The 19,072-nt window shown below is 34.8% G+C and overlaps 2 protein-coding genes across 9 annotated transcripts; one reads left to right on the forward strand and one right to left on the reverse strand.

The window, feature by feature from the left end:
• Positions 1 to 52: 52 nt before the first annotated feature.
• On the reverse strand, positions 53 to 2,059 carry LOC110664346 (protein ELF4-LIKE 4). 4 transcript variants are annotated; one of them, XM_058149114.1, is made up of 3 exons: positions 1,878 to 2,059; positions 1,697 to 1,784; positions 53 to 665 (listed from the first exon to the last, which is right to left on the reverse strand). In XM_058149114.1, exon 3 carries the CDS (start codon positions 625 to 627, stop codon positions 283 to 285), a length of 345 nt encoding a protein of 114 aa, XP_058005097.1. In that variant the 5' UTR covers positions 628 to 665; positions 1,697 to 1,784; positions 1,878 to 2,059; the 3' UTR covers positions 53 to 282. The 4 variants fall into 4 exon arrangements, with proteins under 4 accessions (XP_058005097.1, XP_058005096.1, XP_021679682.1 ...); XM_058149113.1 differs by lacking the exon at positions 1,697 to 1,784 and having other exon boundaries at positions 1,785 to 2,059; XM_021823990.2 differs by having other exon boundaries at positions 1,697 to 2,059.
• A 2,351-nt stretch (positions 2,060 to 4,410) lies between these two features.
• On the forward strand, positions 4,411 to 16,661 carry LOC110664370 (uncharacterized). 5 transcript variants are annotated; one of them, XM_058149115.1, is made up of 18 exons: positions 4,411 to 4,878; positions 4,966 to 5,365; positions 5,440 to 5,511; positions 5,609 to 5,671; positions 5,777 to 5,986; positions 6,394 to 6,978; positions 7,089 to 7,277; positions 7,374 to 7,823; positions 8,156 to 8,437; positions 8,705 to 8,860; positions 9,001 to 9,410; positions 9,790 to 10,264; positions 10,577 to 10,906; positions 12,343 to 13,105; positions 13,478 to 13,536; positions 14,220 to 14,702; positions 15,158 to 15,196; positions 16,181 to 16,661. In XM_058149115.1, exons 1-18 carry the CDS (start codon positions 4,526 to 4,528, stop codon positions 16,364 to 16,366), a joined length of 5,505 nt encoding a protein of 1,834 aa, XP_058005098.1. In that variant the 5' UTR covers positions 4,411 to 4,525; the 3' UTR covers positions 16,367 to 16,661. The 5 variants fall into 5 exon arrangements, 4 of the variants coding, with proteins under 4 accessions (XP_058005098.1, XP_021679719.2, XP_021679710.2 ...); XM_021824027.2 differs by having other exon boundaries at positions 7,089 to 7,823; positions 16,107 to 16,661; XM_021824018.2 differs by having other exon boundaries at positions 7,089 to 7,823.
• Positions 16,662 to 19,072: the final 2,411 nt, after the last annotated feature.

Below are 19,072 nucleotides of genomic sequence, written 5' to 3' on the forward strand. Positions count from 1 at the left end.
ATCCTAGCTACAGGATATCCATTAACAAATAAAGCATATCCCAATACCAATATAGAAAATGTAATAGGAGAAGCATATTTGATTCAAAAAGACAATAGAGTTATACAAACTTACAATCATAAATTTGTTAAATTGTCATTCCAATGGATATGGTGAAAATTATACTGAAGCTTAATCACTCATCAACAAAGCTCAACAAGTTCTTTTCCTTCAAAATCTAACCCTCTTCTTATTCTACCATGAAGAAAGTACAGAGTCTGTATGAAAGCTTGGTTTGATCAATTACCCGGATCTAATTCTCTTTTGATTCCCCTTTCCATTGGACTTCAAAATCCCACTCGATTCCCCTTCTGATGAAGCGTCCATTGACCTGGTGAAATTGCTGGAAAGATCGGCATAAAGATCAACCACCCTTCTAATGTTATTGTTAAGCTCTCTAATCAACCCCACATTTCGAGTCAAGTTATCAGGAATCTTTGATTCGTGATTTTGGTTTATTTCATTGATTAGCAACCTGTTTTGATCTAGAATGTCCTGAACTTGCATAAAATTCTTTTGAACTGTTTGCAAAACCCTGCTATCTACCTGGGTTCCATTGCCTATGCCAGAAAACAAATCACCTTCCATTTCAGCTTCACTTCAATCAATTAAACACAATCCTTTTCCTGCATAAAAAATAACAGGGTTATGTACCAAATAAGAGAAAAGACAGTAGGCAAGCTTTACTCAATTTGCACTTTCATGCGTCCCCATTGTTTTATCTTATCTCTTTGTGCTTTTACATTAAAAAAATGTGGCTCAAAAAAGCCAAGGAATCACTTAGCCAATGTTTGGACAAAAAGAAAAGAGAGGCAGAGAAATTAACATTTCAAGCCTAAAATTCATTTTCTTGTGACGATAGTATCCAAAACAAGAATTAAGCGAGTCTAATCCAATAGTTGAACCTTGGGGTGGGTGTTTTTCATCCACTTTCTCGACAAACAAACAGAGGGGTCGAGGACAATGTAATAAGCGCAGAGGGAGACGAAAAAAGAAAAAGAAGCATAAGATTGCTTTATGTCAATTAAAAAGGAGAAGAAGAAGAAGAAGGAGAAGAAGAAAAAAGCATGCCCCTTTTCATATAAAAAGGAAACTTTTCCCACAAAAAAACCAATCCCAAGTTAAAGATTTTAGTTGAGAATAACACCCAGTCTGAAATACCCTAAAAACCAGTTGGTCAATCACAGAACACAGAAGAAAAGTCTTGCCACAAGAAAACTACAAAAACATCGCAATAGGTCAAAATAAAATTTGAAAACTAAAGAAAATGAATCAAATTGGTGTACCCCGTATGATAATTAGCTGCAGAGAAAGATCTATATTTATTTCTCAAGGGGAAAACAAAACCAAATGCTTAAGATAAGCAGATGCAACTTTCTAGAACAAAAAACGCAAAGCAACAAGCAATATCTTTGTGATTAATAAACCAAAGGAAAGACTTCTATGTTAGAAGCAGAAATTTAACACCTTCTCATTAACTCGAAACTACAAAAGATTACCAAACAAAAAAAAAAATCAACAAATTTCCATATCTTCACATTATCTGTGGAAATTAAAACACAATCCACCAACTCAAAACATTCAATGCACCAGAAAAAGCAACAAACTTAGCAAACAACGGAAGCGAGGGAGAGAGAATGACAAAACTAAGGCTTACCCATGAAGTGAAATGACTCGGAAGACGCAATAAAAGTCAAATGAAATAAGAAAATCTCTCATCTTCATAGCAGTTCCCATAGCCTTACCTTGAAGAAATAGAACATTTTTAGCAGGAAAGCGACAGACGAGAGAAATCAGAACAGAATCGAAATTTCTTGAGAAAACAGGGCAATTCTCACCAGAGGAGGAGTTGGAGAGGTGAAGGGAACGGGTAGAAAATGGAGGCTGCAATCATGAAAAGAAGACAGAGATATAAGATTTGATGGATAGAGAGAGAAGACTCTCAGACATAACACAAAATACAAAGTTTGTGTTGTGTTGTTTCTCTCTCTACCAAGTCCTCTCCTCGTTTACTTCAGCTGCAGTGCTACAGGTTCCGTTTTATTTAGCGCGTGACGCATCACAGCTTTTCTTCCATATGGATTGCTAATTAACGCGCGATCGTGGTCGTCTATTTTTAATCTTCCCTAAACGACGTCGCATTAAGATCCCCTCTGCTTTGTGCTATCTGGTGGCAACGTCGATGGATACCAATCCGTCCGAACCCTAGTCCAACGGGTTTAAGAAGATTTTAAATGAAGTTCTACTCATCCCGAATTCGAATGTGAATGAGATTTAATCAGTGAATTGATCAGAAAATTAACTTGATGGAAGGACTGAATTGATGAATCGGTTGTTCAACTAATAAATCAATAATTCAATTAATAAGTTATTAAAAATTAATTAAATAAATATAAATTAATTAAAATTTTATTAAATATAATATTATTAATATAAATTAAATAATTAATTAAAATTTAATTATTTAAAATCAAACATTTAATAGCATTTTAAAATTTTATAAGAAAATATTTAAGTAATATAATATATAAAAAAATTTTATAAGTATATAATTATCTTTTAATATTTATAAAATATTAAGTACATAAAAAAATTATTTTGTAAAATTTATTATATTATTATAAAATAAAATAAAAAATATATATATACACGCACAAAATTACAAATACATTTCAATCATTTTTAATTTTAAATGCTTTTTATAATATTTTAAATTTAATTTTCCTTATCAACACTAAAAAAAAATTTTTTATTGATTAACTAAATCAATCAAGTTAATTAGATCATATCGATTTATCAAATCAATAAAATTACACCATGTTAATTTTTTATTTTATTCATTATAAATTCGAATAAATTTAAAAGTCGATTTATTGATTCGATCTGAATTTATTAATTATGGATTCAACATCTCTAATATTTATTATTCAAACCTATTTAACAGATAAATTAGCAATACCCAATTTTTATTACCTTTCAAAAAATAATTTTGTCAATAATTTTGGTGGGACTTTTATAATTAGGCTAATTGTTCATTTATAATTATTAAACAGTGTTTGTATACATAATATTCATACTAATTATTGATCAATTATATATATATATATAAACACTATTAACACTAACTTATATCGTTTATTGATAGACACATAACCTAAACCTAAATGATATCTATTTTCTTAATTTAAGTTGTAATAATTATTTTTTATTTTATTAATTCCTAGTTATGAACTTCAAGGATTTAAGGAAGAAACCTGCAATGGGTCTGTCCAACCATTGTTGACCCAAAAAGAATCGTTTGGCCCGCAATAACTTGCAAAAAATTGGGTTGGCTTGCTAATGACATCAGCACAGCGTTCATAACCAACTAAACTCCCTTTATGTAAGGACGATAACCAAGCCAGTTTCAACGAGTACTTAGAGTCTATTTAATATTATTATGGAAACTGCTGCTCAAAAATTACTTTTTTAAATATAATAATTAAAAAATATTAAAAAATAATTTAAAATAAATTTAATTAATTTTAATTATAAAAATATTAAAATAAAATTTTTTAAATTATTTTTTAGTAACATTTAAAATGATAATTTTATTAAAAAAAAATAATTTTAAATTTTAAAACACATACTAAATAAATACTTAATGTCCTTCGATCCTAATTTAATGATGCATTTAAATAGTTTTTAAATTAATTTAGACATATTCAGATATTTATTATTCAAACTTATTTAAAGAAAAAAGAAAAAACATAACAGAATAACCGGTAACCGACTTTTATTACTCGTCAAGAATGATTGGATGAATATTTTTGTGGGACTTACATGACTCAATTTATACATATATATATATATATATATATATATATATATATATATATATATATGTGGAAATAGAATAGTGGGACTAAGATATGAATTAATACTATTTTTAATATTTTTTCGTTAATTATAAAAAAATATCAAAATGTATTTAATTTTATGTATTTTTATAACTTTAATAATTAATATAATTTTATATTATAAATAAAATAATTTAAATTAATAAATTATTTTATTTATAAAATTTAAATTGAGAGACGATTTCATGTATAATATAACATTTTAGAAATTAAATGTATCAATTAAAAAATATAAATTAAAAATATTTTAATAATTTTATAATAATTAACAGTTAATTAAAGGAAAATTGAATAAAAGATTAAATTATAAATTTTATTAAATTTTAGAGATTAAATTATTTAATTTTAAAAATAGAAAAATTATTATAAATTTTAATAATTATTAATCTAAGTAATTGTATATTTTTGAACTTTAAATATTATACATTCGGAAAAAAAAAAACTTTAAATATTATACATATATAATTTTTACGCTAGTACAAACCAACTGTTCCTTTGCGCCTCTGCGGGAATTAAAAATTTTCCTGAGAAAGCTCTATCGTGAGTGAATTTTCTCGCCGGCCAAACACCCTGCTCCACATGTCCCCATGGACACTCTAATCTCCTCAGCTCTCGAGGAAATCTGTTGCCGTGGCTCAACCGGCCTCTTGCTTTCCTCCCTCTGGTCTACCCTAACTCCCACGCCTGCTGTCTCCCTCAAAGCGTCTCTCTGGTCCAACCTTTTATCTATCTCTTCTATTCAGTTCTTTGTCCCAGCAGAAGACTCTCCATTTAGCGCCACCGACCCCAAAATTCAGCGTTTTGAAGACGCTGAGAAGCTCAACTTGAAGATTGTGGCTAACGAGCATCTTAGGGATTGCTTTGTTGGCCTTTATGACACTCCTTCCTCCAGCATTGGTCCTCTTCAGCGTCGCACTCTTGAACGGCTTGCTGTCGTTAGGTGAGCTATCCCTGCTCCTATGTTTCTATATTAGGTTTATTGTTGAAAAATAGAATAGCTAAACATAATGTTTGTTAATGGCTGAAGGACAAACGGAATAACACAAAATCAACTAGCTAAGGAATTCGGCATTGAAGGGAACAACTTCTTTTATAGAGTTAGGAACCTTGAATGCCGGCAATTGATTGTGCGAAAACCGGTCATTGTGAAGACGAAAGAAGCTGACTGTGAAGGGGAGACTAAGAACAGTTCGGTTGTAAGTACCAATTTAATATATCTACCCCGTTATGCAAAGCATTTAGGTGTACAACAAAGATTTGAGATTAACAAAGAAGAACGCAATTTGGGGGGTCCTGGGAATGTAGAGGAAACTGATGTAGGTGGAGATGGTTTTGAGAGAGAGCCTTCTAAAGATGATGTACTTATAAAGGATTTTTTACCTGCAATGAAGGCCATTTGTGATAAACTTGAGGAAGCTAATGACAAGGTAATTTTGTTTTTGAGTATTTTAAGTAATGCAAGTTAACTTCTGGGATCGTGCTGATTATTTGGTTACCGAAGGTCCTTGTTGTCTCAGATATCAAACAGGCTCTTGGTTATACCAGAACTCCTGGGCACAGAGCTTGGAGAAATGTAAGTTTGTAATAGCGTTTGACCATAAATCATTTGTTGTATTTGCTGATTCTCTTATTGTTTTCATTGTAATGTTAATTGCACTTTGTACTTCTAGATATGTCGTAGGTTGAAAGATGCTGGCATTGTTGAGGAGTTTGATGCTAAAGTGAATGAAAAGGTGTGTTGCAAATATTCCTGTCTGAAAAACAATGCTTCTACATGGTCCTGTACAGGGAGTCTATTGAGTTTGCTTCATCGATTCTTGTGGGTGTACTTTTCACAGGTTGAACGTTGCTTACGCTTGTTGAAGAAGTTTCCTTCAAAGAATTTTGAGAACAAACCTCTTGGATGTGGACATGATTGTGACGGAAAAAAAATGGTGAAGTTTGGAAGAAGGTTTCAACAAACTGAGCAGCTTGTAGAACTTCCTATTGACCATCAAATTTATGATATGATTGATGCCAAAAGAACAGAAGGAGCGACTGTTATTGAGGTGGACACCGGTTCTTTTCACTGCCTTGCCAATTATCTGCTAGTTGTTTCATCTAAAATATTTTTTTCTCAAGAAATATCTACATTTTTCTAAATGAATGATTGTTCTCGTCCTTGCTACAACTCAAGATGATTTCATTTTCCTTTTCACCACATTGAGCTTGGCCCTTAGTTTTGAAGTTCGATACTTTGTCTGCATGTATGAAGTTGTGGCTGTCTTCTTGTTGCAGACAACATTATTTTTATCATTTTGTTGTCTGGTACTTGTTACTACTGTGAGTTTTGAGTGCTGTCTTTATGCATTACACATATGGTAAACAGATGTGTTATAGCTCTGTTTGATGGTACCTATGCAAATATCTTTTCTCGCTGTTAAATTTTTGTTACGTATTATGTTGATATGAACAGGTATGTGGGAGGCTTGGAATTGATAGGAAAAGGAGTGATTCTCGGTTGCACAATTTGTTCTCTAGGTTTGGGATGCATGTGCAGGCAGAAAACCATAATAAAACTGTAGCTTTTCGAGTTTGGACTTCTGATTCTAATACTGAGGAGTCAAATGCATTTCTAGATAAATCAAAAATTGATCTTGGTGGAATTAACAATTCTACTTTGAATGTGAGCAATCATGATGTTTCAGACAGATCAACTGAAGCCTTGCTAGAGTACAATCCTTCAACATCTGAAGTTGATTTTGCTGCCACTGGAAAACTGAATAGTGGGGAAATAAATGCTGAACCATGTCAAGGCTTGCCTAAGGATGGTCCAACTAACCATGTGCTCGACTGTCATGACAAGGTGCCAGAGCTTCATCACGAACCAATGGATACTGCTTCCGATGCAAAACTTAATTTAATGATTTCAGAAATGGAGATAAATTCTGCATCGTCCGAAACTACTTTGACGCTGCCTGATTCTGGATCATCTTATCCGTATCTGCCTTTAACTACTGATGGTGCCTTGAGGGAACAGAGGATACTTGAAAGGTTACAGGTGCCTCTTTCATTCACTTTATTGAAGGCTTACCTTGATATTAACTCTATTATTTTCTGTATTTTCTTTTCTAAAACCTGTTCACTTTTCTTTTAAAAAAATTTCTGTAGAATGAGAAATTCCTTTTAAAAGCAGAGCTTCAAAGGTGGCTTATGAGTCTTGAGAAGGACAAGCACACATCGATGGACAGGAAGACTATTGACCGGATATTAAATAAGCTTCAGCAACAAGGACATTGCAAATGTGTGCATATAAAGCTCCCTGCTGTCACAAACTGTACCAGCGGGCGTCCCACTATGGTTGTTCTGCATCCATCTATTCAAAGTTTTCCTCCTGAACTACTTGGTGAAATTCATGATAGAATGAGGTCTTTTGATAAACAAATTCGTGTTCAGGCTTCATCCAAGTTGAAGATTAAGGAATCAATTCCTGTACTGAATGGTGTCACAAGAACTCAGATTCGCAGGGGTTCAGATGAACAAGCTGTTAAAGCAGAAGCCATGCGTGCCAATGGTTTTGTGTTGGCAAAAATGGTTCGTGCAAAACTGCTGCATAATTTTTTATGGGGTTACCTGAGTAGTCTTCCTGGATGGGATGATGTTTTATTAACTGGCCCATGTGAGCGTTCTTACAAGTTTCTTGCACTTGAAGCAGCTATGAAGGCTGTTCCAGTTGAGCTATTTTTAAAGGTGGTAGGGACTACTAACAAATTTGATGATATGATTGCAAAGACCAGTAGAGGTTTGTGTCTATCAGATCTTCCTGTTGAAGAATACAAACAGCTGATGGATACGCAGGCAACTGGAAGACTGTCATTGATAATTGACATTTTACGACGATTGAAGGTACAAATTATTGGTCGCATTTCAAATGACCTAATTATGTAAGCGTATCCATTGTGTATTTGCTTTATTTTTATCAATATTAAATTATTAACCATTGTCCTTTGAGCCTTTATCCGATGATCTATCTTATATGATTGAAACTGACATGTCTTTGGCTAGGGTAAAATATTCAAATTTCCCCAGCTGGCAGTGTACCTAATTTTTTCTCACATCCCCTATGGTCCTATCCAATCAATAGGAATTGCTTTCACTTTAAATAATTTTTGATAAATGGGCTTTTGTGATTTTATATGTCAGTTATATCATGTCTCATTGTTTGTTCTATTATGTAGCTGATTCGTTTGATACGCAATGGGTATTCAGAGGATGGATTCAAAAACCCTCATGAGACTTTTATGCATGCAATGGAGCTTAGACCTTACCTAGAAGAACCATTATCAGTGGTTTCAACATCTATTTTAAGATCTCTTGATCTTCGCCCAAGAATCAGACATGATTTTATCCTATCAAATCAAGAAGCTGTTGATGAATATTGGAAAACTTTGGAGTACTGTTATGCGGCTGCCGATCCAAAAGCTGCCTTACATGCATTCCCTGGATCTGTTGTTCCTGAGGTATGTGTTTAATGTTTTGTTTGCCAAGTTGTTCCTCTAGTGAATAAAAGTTGCCATGAGCAAATTGTGATATAATCATATAGATCTATAATTCATAGGCACAGAGGTTCCAGACTGTTAACTGGCATGAACAATATGCCTTTGAGCCATTGCTTATGTCTTATGTGGCAATTAAATTCCTTGGTAATTTGCAGTGCTGCTTATATGTAAACTTTTCAAATTGCCACAAACTTGAAATGTATTTTGTTGTTTGTATTATTCTTACAGGTTTTCCACCCCCGTTTTTGGACCTCTGTTCGGGTTATGTCTGCTCATCAGCGTACTGAGCTCCTAAATCGTATAGGGAAGGATGATTTGAACAAAAAAATTTCATGTGAAGATTGCGTAAACATTGCAAGTGATCTTAATCTGTCCCTACAGCAGGTCAGTGTGCTTGTGGAGTTCCCTTTACATACTTAATTTGGCTTTGGTTCTGCACCCAGTCAGTGGGTTGAACTACTCTTTTTTTTTAAAAAAAACAATTTCCTTAAAAAATTGTACCTTAACTTCAATGCTTCATGCAGGTGCTTCGTGCCTATTATGGTAAGCACCAGCAACGTCTCAATATATTTCAGGGTGTTGTGAATGCCAATGAGGATCATCAGACATCAAAAAAGAAACTCTCTTCTAGAAAAAGAAAGAGATCTTTAAAAGCAAGCTCAGTAAAGCGTGGAAGAGTTGATGCTGTGAAGGAGAAGTTAAGTGAGGAGGGACCTGATATCGTTGACCAATTAATGGAGGAACAAGAACTTTACCCTTCAGAACAACATGAAGATCATTTGCCACCATATCATGAGGGCAATAATCAAGAATCTGTGGAAGAGCCAGGATCAAATCAAGATACAAAATGTCATTCTGTATTAAGCCAATATGCTTGTTCAAAGTCTCGTTCAACACGCCAAAGGAGGTTTTCATGGACTGATGCAGATGATAGGTAAGAGGAAACTGCCCTTTGGATCATATCGCCATAAGGATGTCTCCATAGTTGACCCACTTTATAAATTGTGTGAATGCAATTGTCAGGAGTTGGTCCTGTGTAGGGTACCTCCCATGAAGTTGCCCTTGGCATATGACAAAATGATGCTACTGGGAAACATGAAGATATTGAGCATATAATTATTTTGAGAAAGCTCAATTTTTTGTGAGATTTTCTGGATATTTTTTTGCTTCATTCTTACACATGCCTGCCTGGTCTTAAGTGTAATTGTTATTATTATTTTTTTTTTCAGGAGGAGAAAGATAGGCATTTTCTTTTGTTTATGGATATATTCTATGGTTCCTTCATTCTGATGCAATTGATTATCTTCTAACAGGCAACTGTTGATCCAATATGCAAGACATCGTGCAGTTCTTGGGGCAAATATTCACAAAGCTGAATGGAAAAAAATTCCTGACCTACCAGCTCCTCCAATGACATGTTCTAGAAGAATGCATTTATTGAAGAAAAATACAAAATTTAGAAAAATGCTTATGAAACTATGTACCATGCTTAGTGAGAGATATGCAAAGTACCTGGAGCAAACCCAGAGTGCATCTGTTGACAAGAATGGTTGCAGAGTTCTTATGCGATGTTCAACAAGTGAAGGTGATAAATTCTCCAATGGTCTTAAAAATTCTACAGGAGCAGGTTTTGAGGAAGAGCGGTGGGATGATTTCAGTGATGAGAGTATTAAGAAAACCTTTGAATGTGTTCTGTTGTACAAGAAAAAGGCTAATTTTCAGGACTCTAAAAGAGTTGGAAATGCTTCTGAAGAATTGTCCAATTTAAACACGAATATTGTAGGATATGTAAGTTTGACGATGCTTCTCTCAGTAAACTTTCATTCTCGTTGACATTCACGTCTTTTGAAGTTAAGACCAAAAATTATTTTTGGTAGAAATTACCTCTAGAGGTCTCATAGTTTTGTATGAGAAAGTTCAAGTTTTAGCTAATACAAGGGTTAAGAAAATTGACTGCAATCTGTATTTTGTCATAAATCATGTGCATACACATGGCCATTTATGCATGCATTTTAACGTAACTACTGCTATTATTTTTTTAATCGTAAGTCTTATAAGAATATCCAATCACATGGCTAAATCACTCGCTTTTTGTTGCAGAGCACTGTGGAATCTGAATTGGTTTCATCTAGTACTCTTAATGAAAGCATCCATAAAGATGGCCAGGGAATATTTAAAGATTCTGGACAAAGATTAAAACGTCATCGCCTTCATCAGAAGTTTATCAAGTGTTTAAATGAAGGAACTTTTGTTAGCACACAAGTACATAAATCATTGGCAGTTTCAAATGCAGTGGAGCTTTTGAAGCTTGTCTTCTTGTGCACCTCAGGGGCACCAGATCTGCAAAATCATCTAGCAGAAACTTTGCGGCGTTATTCGGAGCGTGATCTTTTTGCAGCTTTTAGCTACCTCAGGGACAAGAAAATAATGGTAAAGCATGTATTCTCTAATCATTTGATTTATTGCAGGCAATTCTAATGAGCTATGCATGTGAGTTTGCACCCTAAATATGACACATGGTATAAATCCTAAGCGATTGCTGTATACTGTAGAAGTCATTGGTCTTCTTTATACATACTTTATTCATCTTAGATGACTTTCCCCATGGCTGTATCTTCCTTTAACTGGCACCATTTTATGAATATATTAATTTTTTATTCTATCTCTTATATTGCTACTAACTATAGTCAGATCCCCTATGGGCTATTGTAAATTTGCATGTGGATAAAAATTAGGTGCCTATTCAATTTTTTTCTAAATTGATTCAAAGTTCCTTAAATTTACGGGAATATTGATCAAAGTTTTTGTCCTGCATTTTTGAATGACTCAGATCTCATGATTCGGCCTTACCAGTTTTCAGCCTGGTTCTATCTCCATATGCAATAATCTGCTGGATAGATGTAAACTGTAAAATGAAATTCTAATCTCCGCATGAGTTGGCTTGAGGCATGAAATCATGCCTTCCTACTTTCAGGCAGGGGCCTTATTGGGATTTAATAGTTACGTGTTTCCTTCATAAGCTGAATTAGTCTGTTAATCAGCGCTGATATGTGATGCATGATGTGCAGCTGACCTGTGAGGAACCCCTGTATACGCTTATATCTATTTAATAGCAATTGACCTGGAAGGAAAACCTACAATATATTTTTTCATCTATTTAAAATTTTGGCATAGAGGTCACTGTCAAGCTGGTTTTTTATGCCTTTTATGGGTTGGTTAGATAGAATATTGCCCTGAAACCAAATGTGAATATTTGAAATTTAATATTAACCAAAATTTCTTGTATGGGCAATCTAAATACTCATTCCAGACACAGACATGCCAAACTTTCAGCTCAAGTCAATGTTAAGTAGCATATTTTATTTTATACCAGAAAGTCTGCACTCCATGGTTGTTAAGTAACTAGTTTTGCTCTTTAAAGTGATTGCCTTCTGGGAGATCTTCTTGCTGTACTTCTGATTGATATTTAAGTCCTGAGTTGGTCTCTAAATGACATGTTGCGAAGTTATACTTAAAGTCATAAGTCAAGGTTATTTTACTTAATATTATGGTTTCTTGAGTTGGAAACAGCCTTGTGGCTCATGAAACTTTATCTTATTTAGGTGATAGTTTACATATAAATTCACTTTATGGTCTCTAATAAGCTGATATTTGATTGTTTAATGTATTGTTACCTGCACCCTGCTGCCTGTATTTCATGCTGATTTAATTCATTCTGATTTCCCTTATTGACCACCATGTGTCCATTTTAATTTTTGTTCTGTGTTCTTAATAAGATCCATATAGCCGACCCCAACTAGTTTGGGATTAAGGTTTAGTTGTTGTTCTGTTCATATTTTTCTTAACACTTATTCACTATTTGGCAGATTGGGGGTGATGGTGGTCAACCCTTTGTGCTGTCCCAACAATTCATGCAAAGTGTTTCTAAATCTGCATTCCCATCTAATACTGGAAAAGAAGCAGCTAAATTTTCTGGGTGGCTCCATGAAAGAGAAAAAGATTTGACAGAGAGGGGAATTAATCTTACTGCAGATTTGCAGTGTGGGGATATTTTTCAGTTGTTTGCTCTAGTTTCTTCTGGTGAATTGTCTATTTCTCCATGTGTTCCAGATGAAGGTGTGGGAGAAGCTGAAGACTTAAGAAGTTTAAAACGTAGGGCTGAGGATGATGAACTTTGTGATGTTGATAAGGTCAAGAAAATAAGATCTTTGGCCGATAGCGAACTCATTTCTCGCAGAGAAAAGGGATTTCCCGGTATAACAGTACTTGTGCATCGTACAAAACTTATGACAGCTAATGCTGTAGAATTGTTCAAAGTGAGTTGTATGGATGAATTTCATCAGAATGATAAGTTCAAGGAAATATTGGGTCAGAAAATCAGCTCTAGTTCATTACAACGTGACAGTACTACAGAAGTCCCCAGTTTTGATAGCATTGATCCTGCAGCAGGATGGTCTAGCGAGTCACCTTGGGAAGCAATGGTAGGTTATGCAGAATACCTGATGGTGAAACCCTCTGATCCAAAACAAGCAAGTCTCTTTAATCCTGAGGTATTTAGGACTGTTTTTATGGCCATTCAGAAGGCTGGTGACCAAGGTTTGAGTTTAGAAGAAGTTTCCCAAGTCGTGGGTATGCACTCTATAACTCAAGCTCCCCTCTTCCCCGGTGAGAAAAATAATCACTAGATAGATGATGACCTCTCACATATGTAGAGAGAAGATGATTTATCATATATCAAAATTAATCTGTATTATATATATATATACAATTGATTCCTATAATTGTGTTATACTAATTAGGAAGAAATCCTAAATAAGAAATCCTAAATAGGAATACAGAATACAGAATATACACAGAAATAATATAATGATTGACTTTCCATAACACCCCCCAACAAAAAAGAGAAAAAACAATAAAAGTAGACTTGCATTTCAAGTTTTAAAACAGTAAACTCTTATCTAGGTTTCTCTATTTTGAATATTTGAAGGTGTTCCTTTGCAGGTGAAAATGTGCATGAACAAATCATTGATGTGCTCCAAGCATTTGGATGTGTGTTGAAGGTTAGCTTTTTTCTAATTGCCAAATATATTTAATATGGCATGCCTGCCTGAGTGGTATACTTGGCACATGTATAGTTGGTAGGATTCCAACTTTCAACATTGCTTACTGGTTCATCCTCCATTATGTTTCCTTGTTTATATCGTGAATTTTTTTTTAATTAGTACTGCTAGTTCACTAGAATGTTACTCTGACAAAGTAGTCAGTTTCTAGTAATCAGACTTAGCACGTTTTGAGAGTCTGTCTCAGCCAATACATATCATACTTTAGCCTATTGATATGGATTCGCTGTTCTGGGATGGTGAATCTGGATTCACACTGTATTGGTCCAGCATAGACTGATATGTGGCAATATGTAACAATCCAAATAGTTTTTGCCTTTATTTTAGGAAGAGGAAAGGATAGTAGGTTTGGTGGCTGGACAGACACTTTCTTTTTATATTTGTTTTTTAATTTCTAAAACCTGGTATCTAATGGATACTTTCTTCTTTTGGAATCCTGGTTTCTTGTCGGCTTTTACTTTTTTGCTTTTGGTTGGTGCCTTGGTGGTCCATTTATATGTTAATGGCTACATGTTTAATGGATTACTTGGACTACTATTACTAGTTTCAAAAATTTGTGGGTCTAACCTTGATGATTTGAGCTCAGGCCCAAGAAATTTCTAATGCAGTCCTTTACTGTACAGGTCAATGCCTATGACACTGTTCATGTTGTTAATGCTTTATATCATTCCAAGTACTTTTTGACCTCACTGGTGGGTCTCCATCAAGATCTTGATCCACCGTTAGTAACCAAGTCCTTACAGAGAAGTGAGAATGGTCATTCAGTCTCCCATTGTGAAGGTTATGATGTAGTTGGCTCTAGTTCACAGAAAGAAGCCATCATGAGGAATCATCATGTGCACAAAGTTACAATTCTTAATCTTCCTGAAGAGTCTGTTCCCTCCATTGAAACCCAAAGAAGCAATGTCCATGAAGGCAGCTTGCAAGAAAAAGTAATTTTGCCGGGACAAAATAATGATGGTGAAACGTGTAAGTTCTCCTCAAAGGAATTACGTGTGCCTATATTACCATGGATAAATGGAGATGGTAGCATCAACAAAGTTGTCTATGATGGACTTGTACGCCGTGTTCTTGGTATTGTGATGCAAAGTCCTGGGATACTAGAGGTACATTGTTTTCATTTCCTGATTAATTAGAAGTCCTAACAGTAATTTGTGTGTAGCCTGAATACTGTAAAATCTTCTCTTGGCATGCAAAATCTTTTGCATTATCCTAGCACAATGTAGCGGAGTAGCAGGGGGCAAAGTTATCATTAAAAGATGTGGACTTCTTTTTTTGTTGGTTTCAGAATGAACTTCTGACATTCCTGCTTTGTGCTCCTGTAACTTTGAGAATATTTGCACTCATGTGAATTTGTTTGATTTTTGTAAAAATGTTTTTGCCAATTTTGTTTATGGGTGAAGTGAATGATGGCTCTTAAAGCCATATTTACTGTGATGGAGTTTTTTAAATTAATCTGAAGAATTTAATGTGAAAGTAGTGCTTTTGGAATTTATTAGATAGAAATTTAACATATGTTTACTCACTTTATTCTATCTTTCACTTATTTTTTGTGTGACAGGACAACATTATCCACCAGATTGATGTATTGAATCCCCAGGTATGCTATTTAATTCTTTATCTTTAAATTTTGGCAGTGGAGAAAGAATGGGGATTAGGGGGGATTTTGAGTTGTTAGCTTAGGCCTGAAATGTCTCGAATCTGCTTTATTAGTGTTGTGCAGCATTTCAAACAATGCTTGTTTCCTTCTTCCATGTAGGCTTTTGGCAATAATCACTTACTAGTACTGCAGACAAATTTTCTACTAAGATAACTACGTGCTTCTTCTGAAAATGAATTGTCAATCTACTTGCTGATCATTTTGTCTAGCTTGCTTTCTTGATCTTGGAGTGTCAAAGACCTTGCCATTTTATGACAACAGATGAAATAGAGCTTTGAATAATTTCGTTTTCCATATATGGTAGCACCACTTGGAACCTTGGAAATGTGTCTCCATAGTATATAAGACGTTTAACACAATGTGTCTTCCTTTTAGTCGTGCTTTGTTGCTAATTATCATGGCCAATTTTAACTTTCATATACTTTGTGCTGAACATTAGTTGCACCCTTGTGCTTGTGTTCTAAACCATAGGAAAATTCAATGTGAGAGAATTAAATCCAACATTTATCTATTTCCTCTAAATTTTTTTAATTTATCAACCAAATGTGTAGTGTTATTATTTTCCTAGTATGTTGGTTTGCTGCTTTGCGGTTCCTGTTTGTGATAGATGTTTTTCTGGCCTCACATAGTGAATAGTAGAAGATTGTGTTGAAGTTATGGTGAAGGCCTTGGGTTTTGTTGTTGTTACTGTATATGCAAATATGCCATAGCAAGGGGGACAATAATATGCATTAGTAGTTGCAAATGTGTGCATTTTTCGTTTAGATACCTAAGTTTCTGCGATAGTTGGTTGGTACATTGGTGACCTGTTGGTTAATCCTAAGCTGGAACTTTTGCATTATGAATGTAGTTATGCAGATGTTGATGACATTCCTGGGCTTTACATCCATCGTTGATGTTTAGTGTTTGTGCTTCTTTCTGTAGAGCTGTCGGAGTCTGATGGAATTAATGATTTTGGATAAGCACCTGATTGTGAGAAAGATGCATCAATCTACATCAAGTGGGCCCCCTGCCTTGCTAGGAACCCTCCTTGGGAGCAGCTTCAGAGAATCAAAGTCGGTGTACCGTAAACATTTATTTGCCAATCCCATGTGTGCATCATATCTGTAGGAAAGTTGAAAGCAGCTTCATTTCAAATATTGTATTCATCACAGATAGTGGGAGTAGGATGAGGTTTTCTCAGAAAGTGCAAGTACCCTAATTGTATTATATTTATAAAGTAAACAATGCTAAATGTATATTTAATTGGCTAGAATTTGTAATTTAAGAATCTTAAGTTGTTGACATCTGTAATGTACAGCACTGCATTCTAGCATCCAGTGCTGTTCACATTTTGGATGGAACCAACAGACCAACCCAAATTGAACCAAGTTTTTGGTTTGAATCACAAGTCAGATTGGTTGAATTACTTCTAAAAACTCTTTCTTTTTTTTTTTTTTTTGATAGAATAATCCATCAAAACCCAAGAAACCCTAATTTTATCATCTAAACTCTTCTGTGGACTGTGGCTCTGCATCTCTGCGATCTCCCCAGTCGCAACTTCCAGCTCGCCATGGTCAACACCTCCAAAAGAATTCCAGCCTTGCTGTCACCACCAAGCCACAACCTCTCTGCTCATAGTTAACTTCTCCCTTTTTCTCTCCTTGCTTCTCACCCTCTCTGCTTTACCAAAAGAAACCAGGTCTAACTTCCTTGTTTCTCTCTTTGTATCCAAAAGCCACCAAATTTTTCACTGGTCAGATCCTCTCCTGGTAAGTTCTTTCCTCCCTCTCCTCTTTGTATATTTGTGTGTATTCATATCCATTTATGTGTTTGGATTGATGGATATATTGCACAAATTTCTGATGTGCCTTTTCTCAGGTACTGACTGTTAATGCTGCCATTTTATTGCTTAATTTTTCCAGTTCATTCTTTTTGCATGCAATATCTGGAGGAAGACAAATAATTGATTTTGAAGATTTTTAAGAGCCAAAATTCGGGGAAACTCAGCGAATATGTAAAGTAAGCACTAACTTTTTTATTTTTTTTCCTCTTCGATGTTGTGAATAGTTGGTAGTCCTTGAAGAGTGAAGTTCAAATGATTGCAGACAGTAAAAAAGCTAAGGAATCATAAGGATTTTAGTATAAACTTTTAATATTACAAGATGAGAATATACCTATTTGAAAAGAGCACAGAAATTTCCTACCTGGGACCTTCCAAATTGTGTTAAAACGAACAAAAGGGTTGTGAATGGTGCAGGAGGATCATGACAATAGGTTGCAAACAGAAATTAGAAACCCGAGTGAGCATGTGACGTTGCCTTTCCACATAATATGCAATGAAGTATATGTTTTCATTGCATTTGCTTTGATGAAATGAAATCAAATCCTTGAATACAATTATCAGAAACGAATTGTATTTAAGTTAAAGTAGAAATGAGCTGTAAAAATTAAGTTATTTCAAATGAATTGTTAGCCCTTTTCCAAATATGCTGTATGTTCTTGATGGGTGCAGTTTTTTTTTTAATCAGCATTGAATGTTTAATTAATTACTCCTTAAAAATTCATTGACTATGGGGGTCATGAGCAAAGCAAGCTTTGATTAATAAACAGTAGAATTTCCAATTTGAATTTGCCGCTTAAACAGATCATGAGCAAAGCAAGCTTTGATTAATAAACAGTAGAATTTCCAATTTGAATTTGCCGCTTAAACAGAGATTAATATACCATTTTGGATTTCAGTGGTTGGAGTCTCAGGAACTGCAGATACTGTTGAATCAATGGCAGAAATGGGAATGGACCTACTTGTAGGATAATCTTTTGATTGAATACTGAGTATGCTTATTTTTGCAACCGAAACATCTATATTGGATGACTGAATAATGTTCAAAGTGCTTCTTTGTCTTAGACTTGAACCAGTCACTAGTTCTTCGCCACCAATAAAAAACTAGTCACTTATAGTTAATCATTTAAGATCTGATGCAAGCCGTGGGAATTTTCCAAGCTCCTTCTACTAGAAACACTTGAAATAATTTATATGCATCATTCAACATTGAACAGTCAATAATTAGAGTTCAACTCTAAATGCTAGCATGCTTTTGCCGGATCAGTATCATGTGTTATGCTCATCTTCTTTATCATTTTTGGAAGCTCAATTAAGTTAATTTTTTTGTAACTGTGGCACAGGAAGTGGTCTTATTGGATTTGTGGGTTACTTCTTATGCAGCCAGGAGAAAATTGCTGTGGCTGAGAAGGGAATAGAGTATGAGTCCAAGGATGGGATTTGAGCAACAAGAGCTCACTGCTTTGAGAAAAGAACCCAGTCTATAAGCAAATCCCTCTTGATACACGAGGGAAGCCCATATCGGAATCACTGATCATAGTTCAGTACATTGATGAGGTATGGAAGCACAAGTCTCCTTTGCTGCCTTCTTCTGACCATTGCAAGAGAGCTCATGCCCGGTTTTGGGCTGATTTTGTTGATAAAAAGGCAAGTCTCTTAACTTGTTGCTTCATTATTTATCCAAGTTCTTGTCTCAAATAATTAATTTTATCATGATGTAGAATGAACCTGCTTTGTTGGGCAGCAGAAAAGGAACTCATTTGAAGGCTTTAAAGTGATGGAAGGGTAGCTTGGGATTGGGAAGAGGGCCTGTTTCGGAGAAGACGCGTTGGGGTTTGTAGATATTGCATTCATTCCCTGCTCTAGCTAATGTCCATGAGACCTTGAGAAACTTAAGGCTGGTGTTGGAGTTTCCAAAGCTCGCAGCAAGCGTTATGACTTTGAGGGGGTAGTGTCCAAGTTTTTGTGTGCCCAGCACAAGGCCTTTGCCTTTG

The sequence above is a fragment of the Hevea brasiliensis genome, chromosome 6 (assembly GCF_030052815.1).
Source record: "Hevea brasiliensis isolate MT/VB/25A 57/8 chromosome 6, ASM3005281v1, whole genome shotgun sequence".
In the NCBI taxonomy this organism is placed as follows: domain Eukaryota; kingdom Viridiplantae; phylum Streptophyta; class Magnoliopsida; order Malpighiales; family Euphorbiaceae; genus Hevea; species Hevea brasiliensis.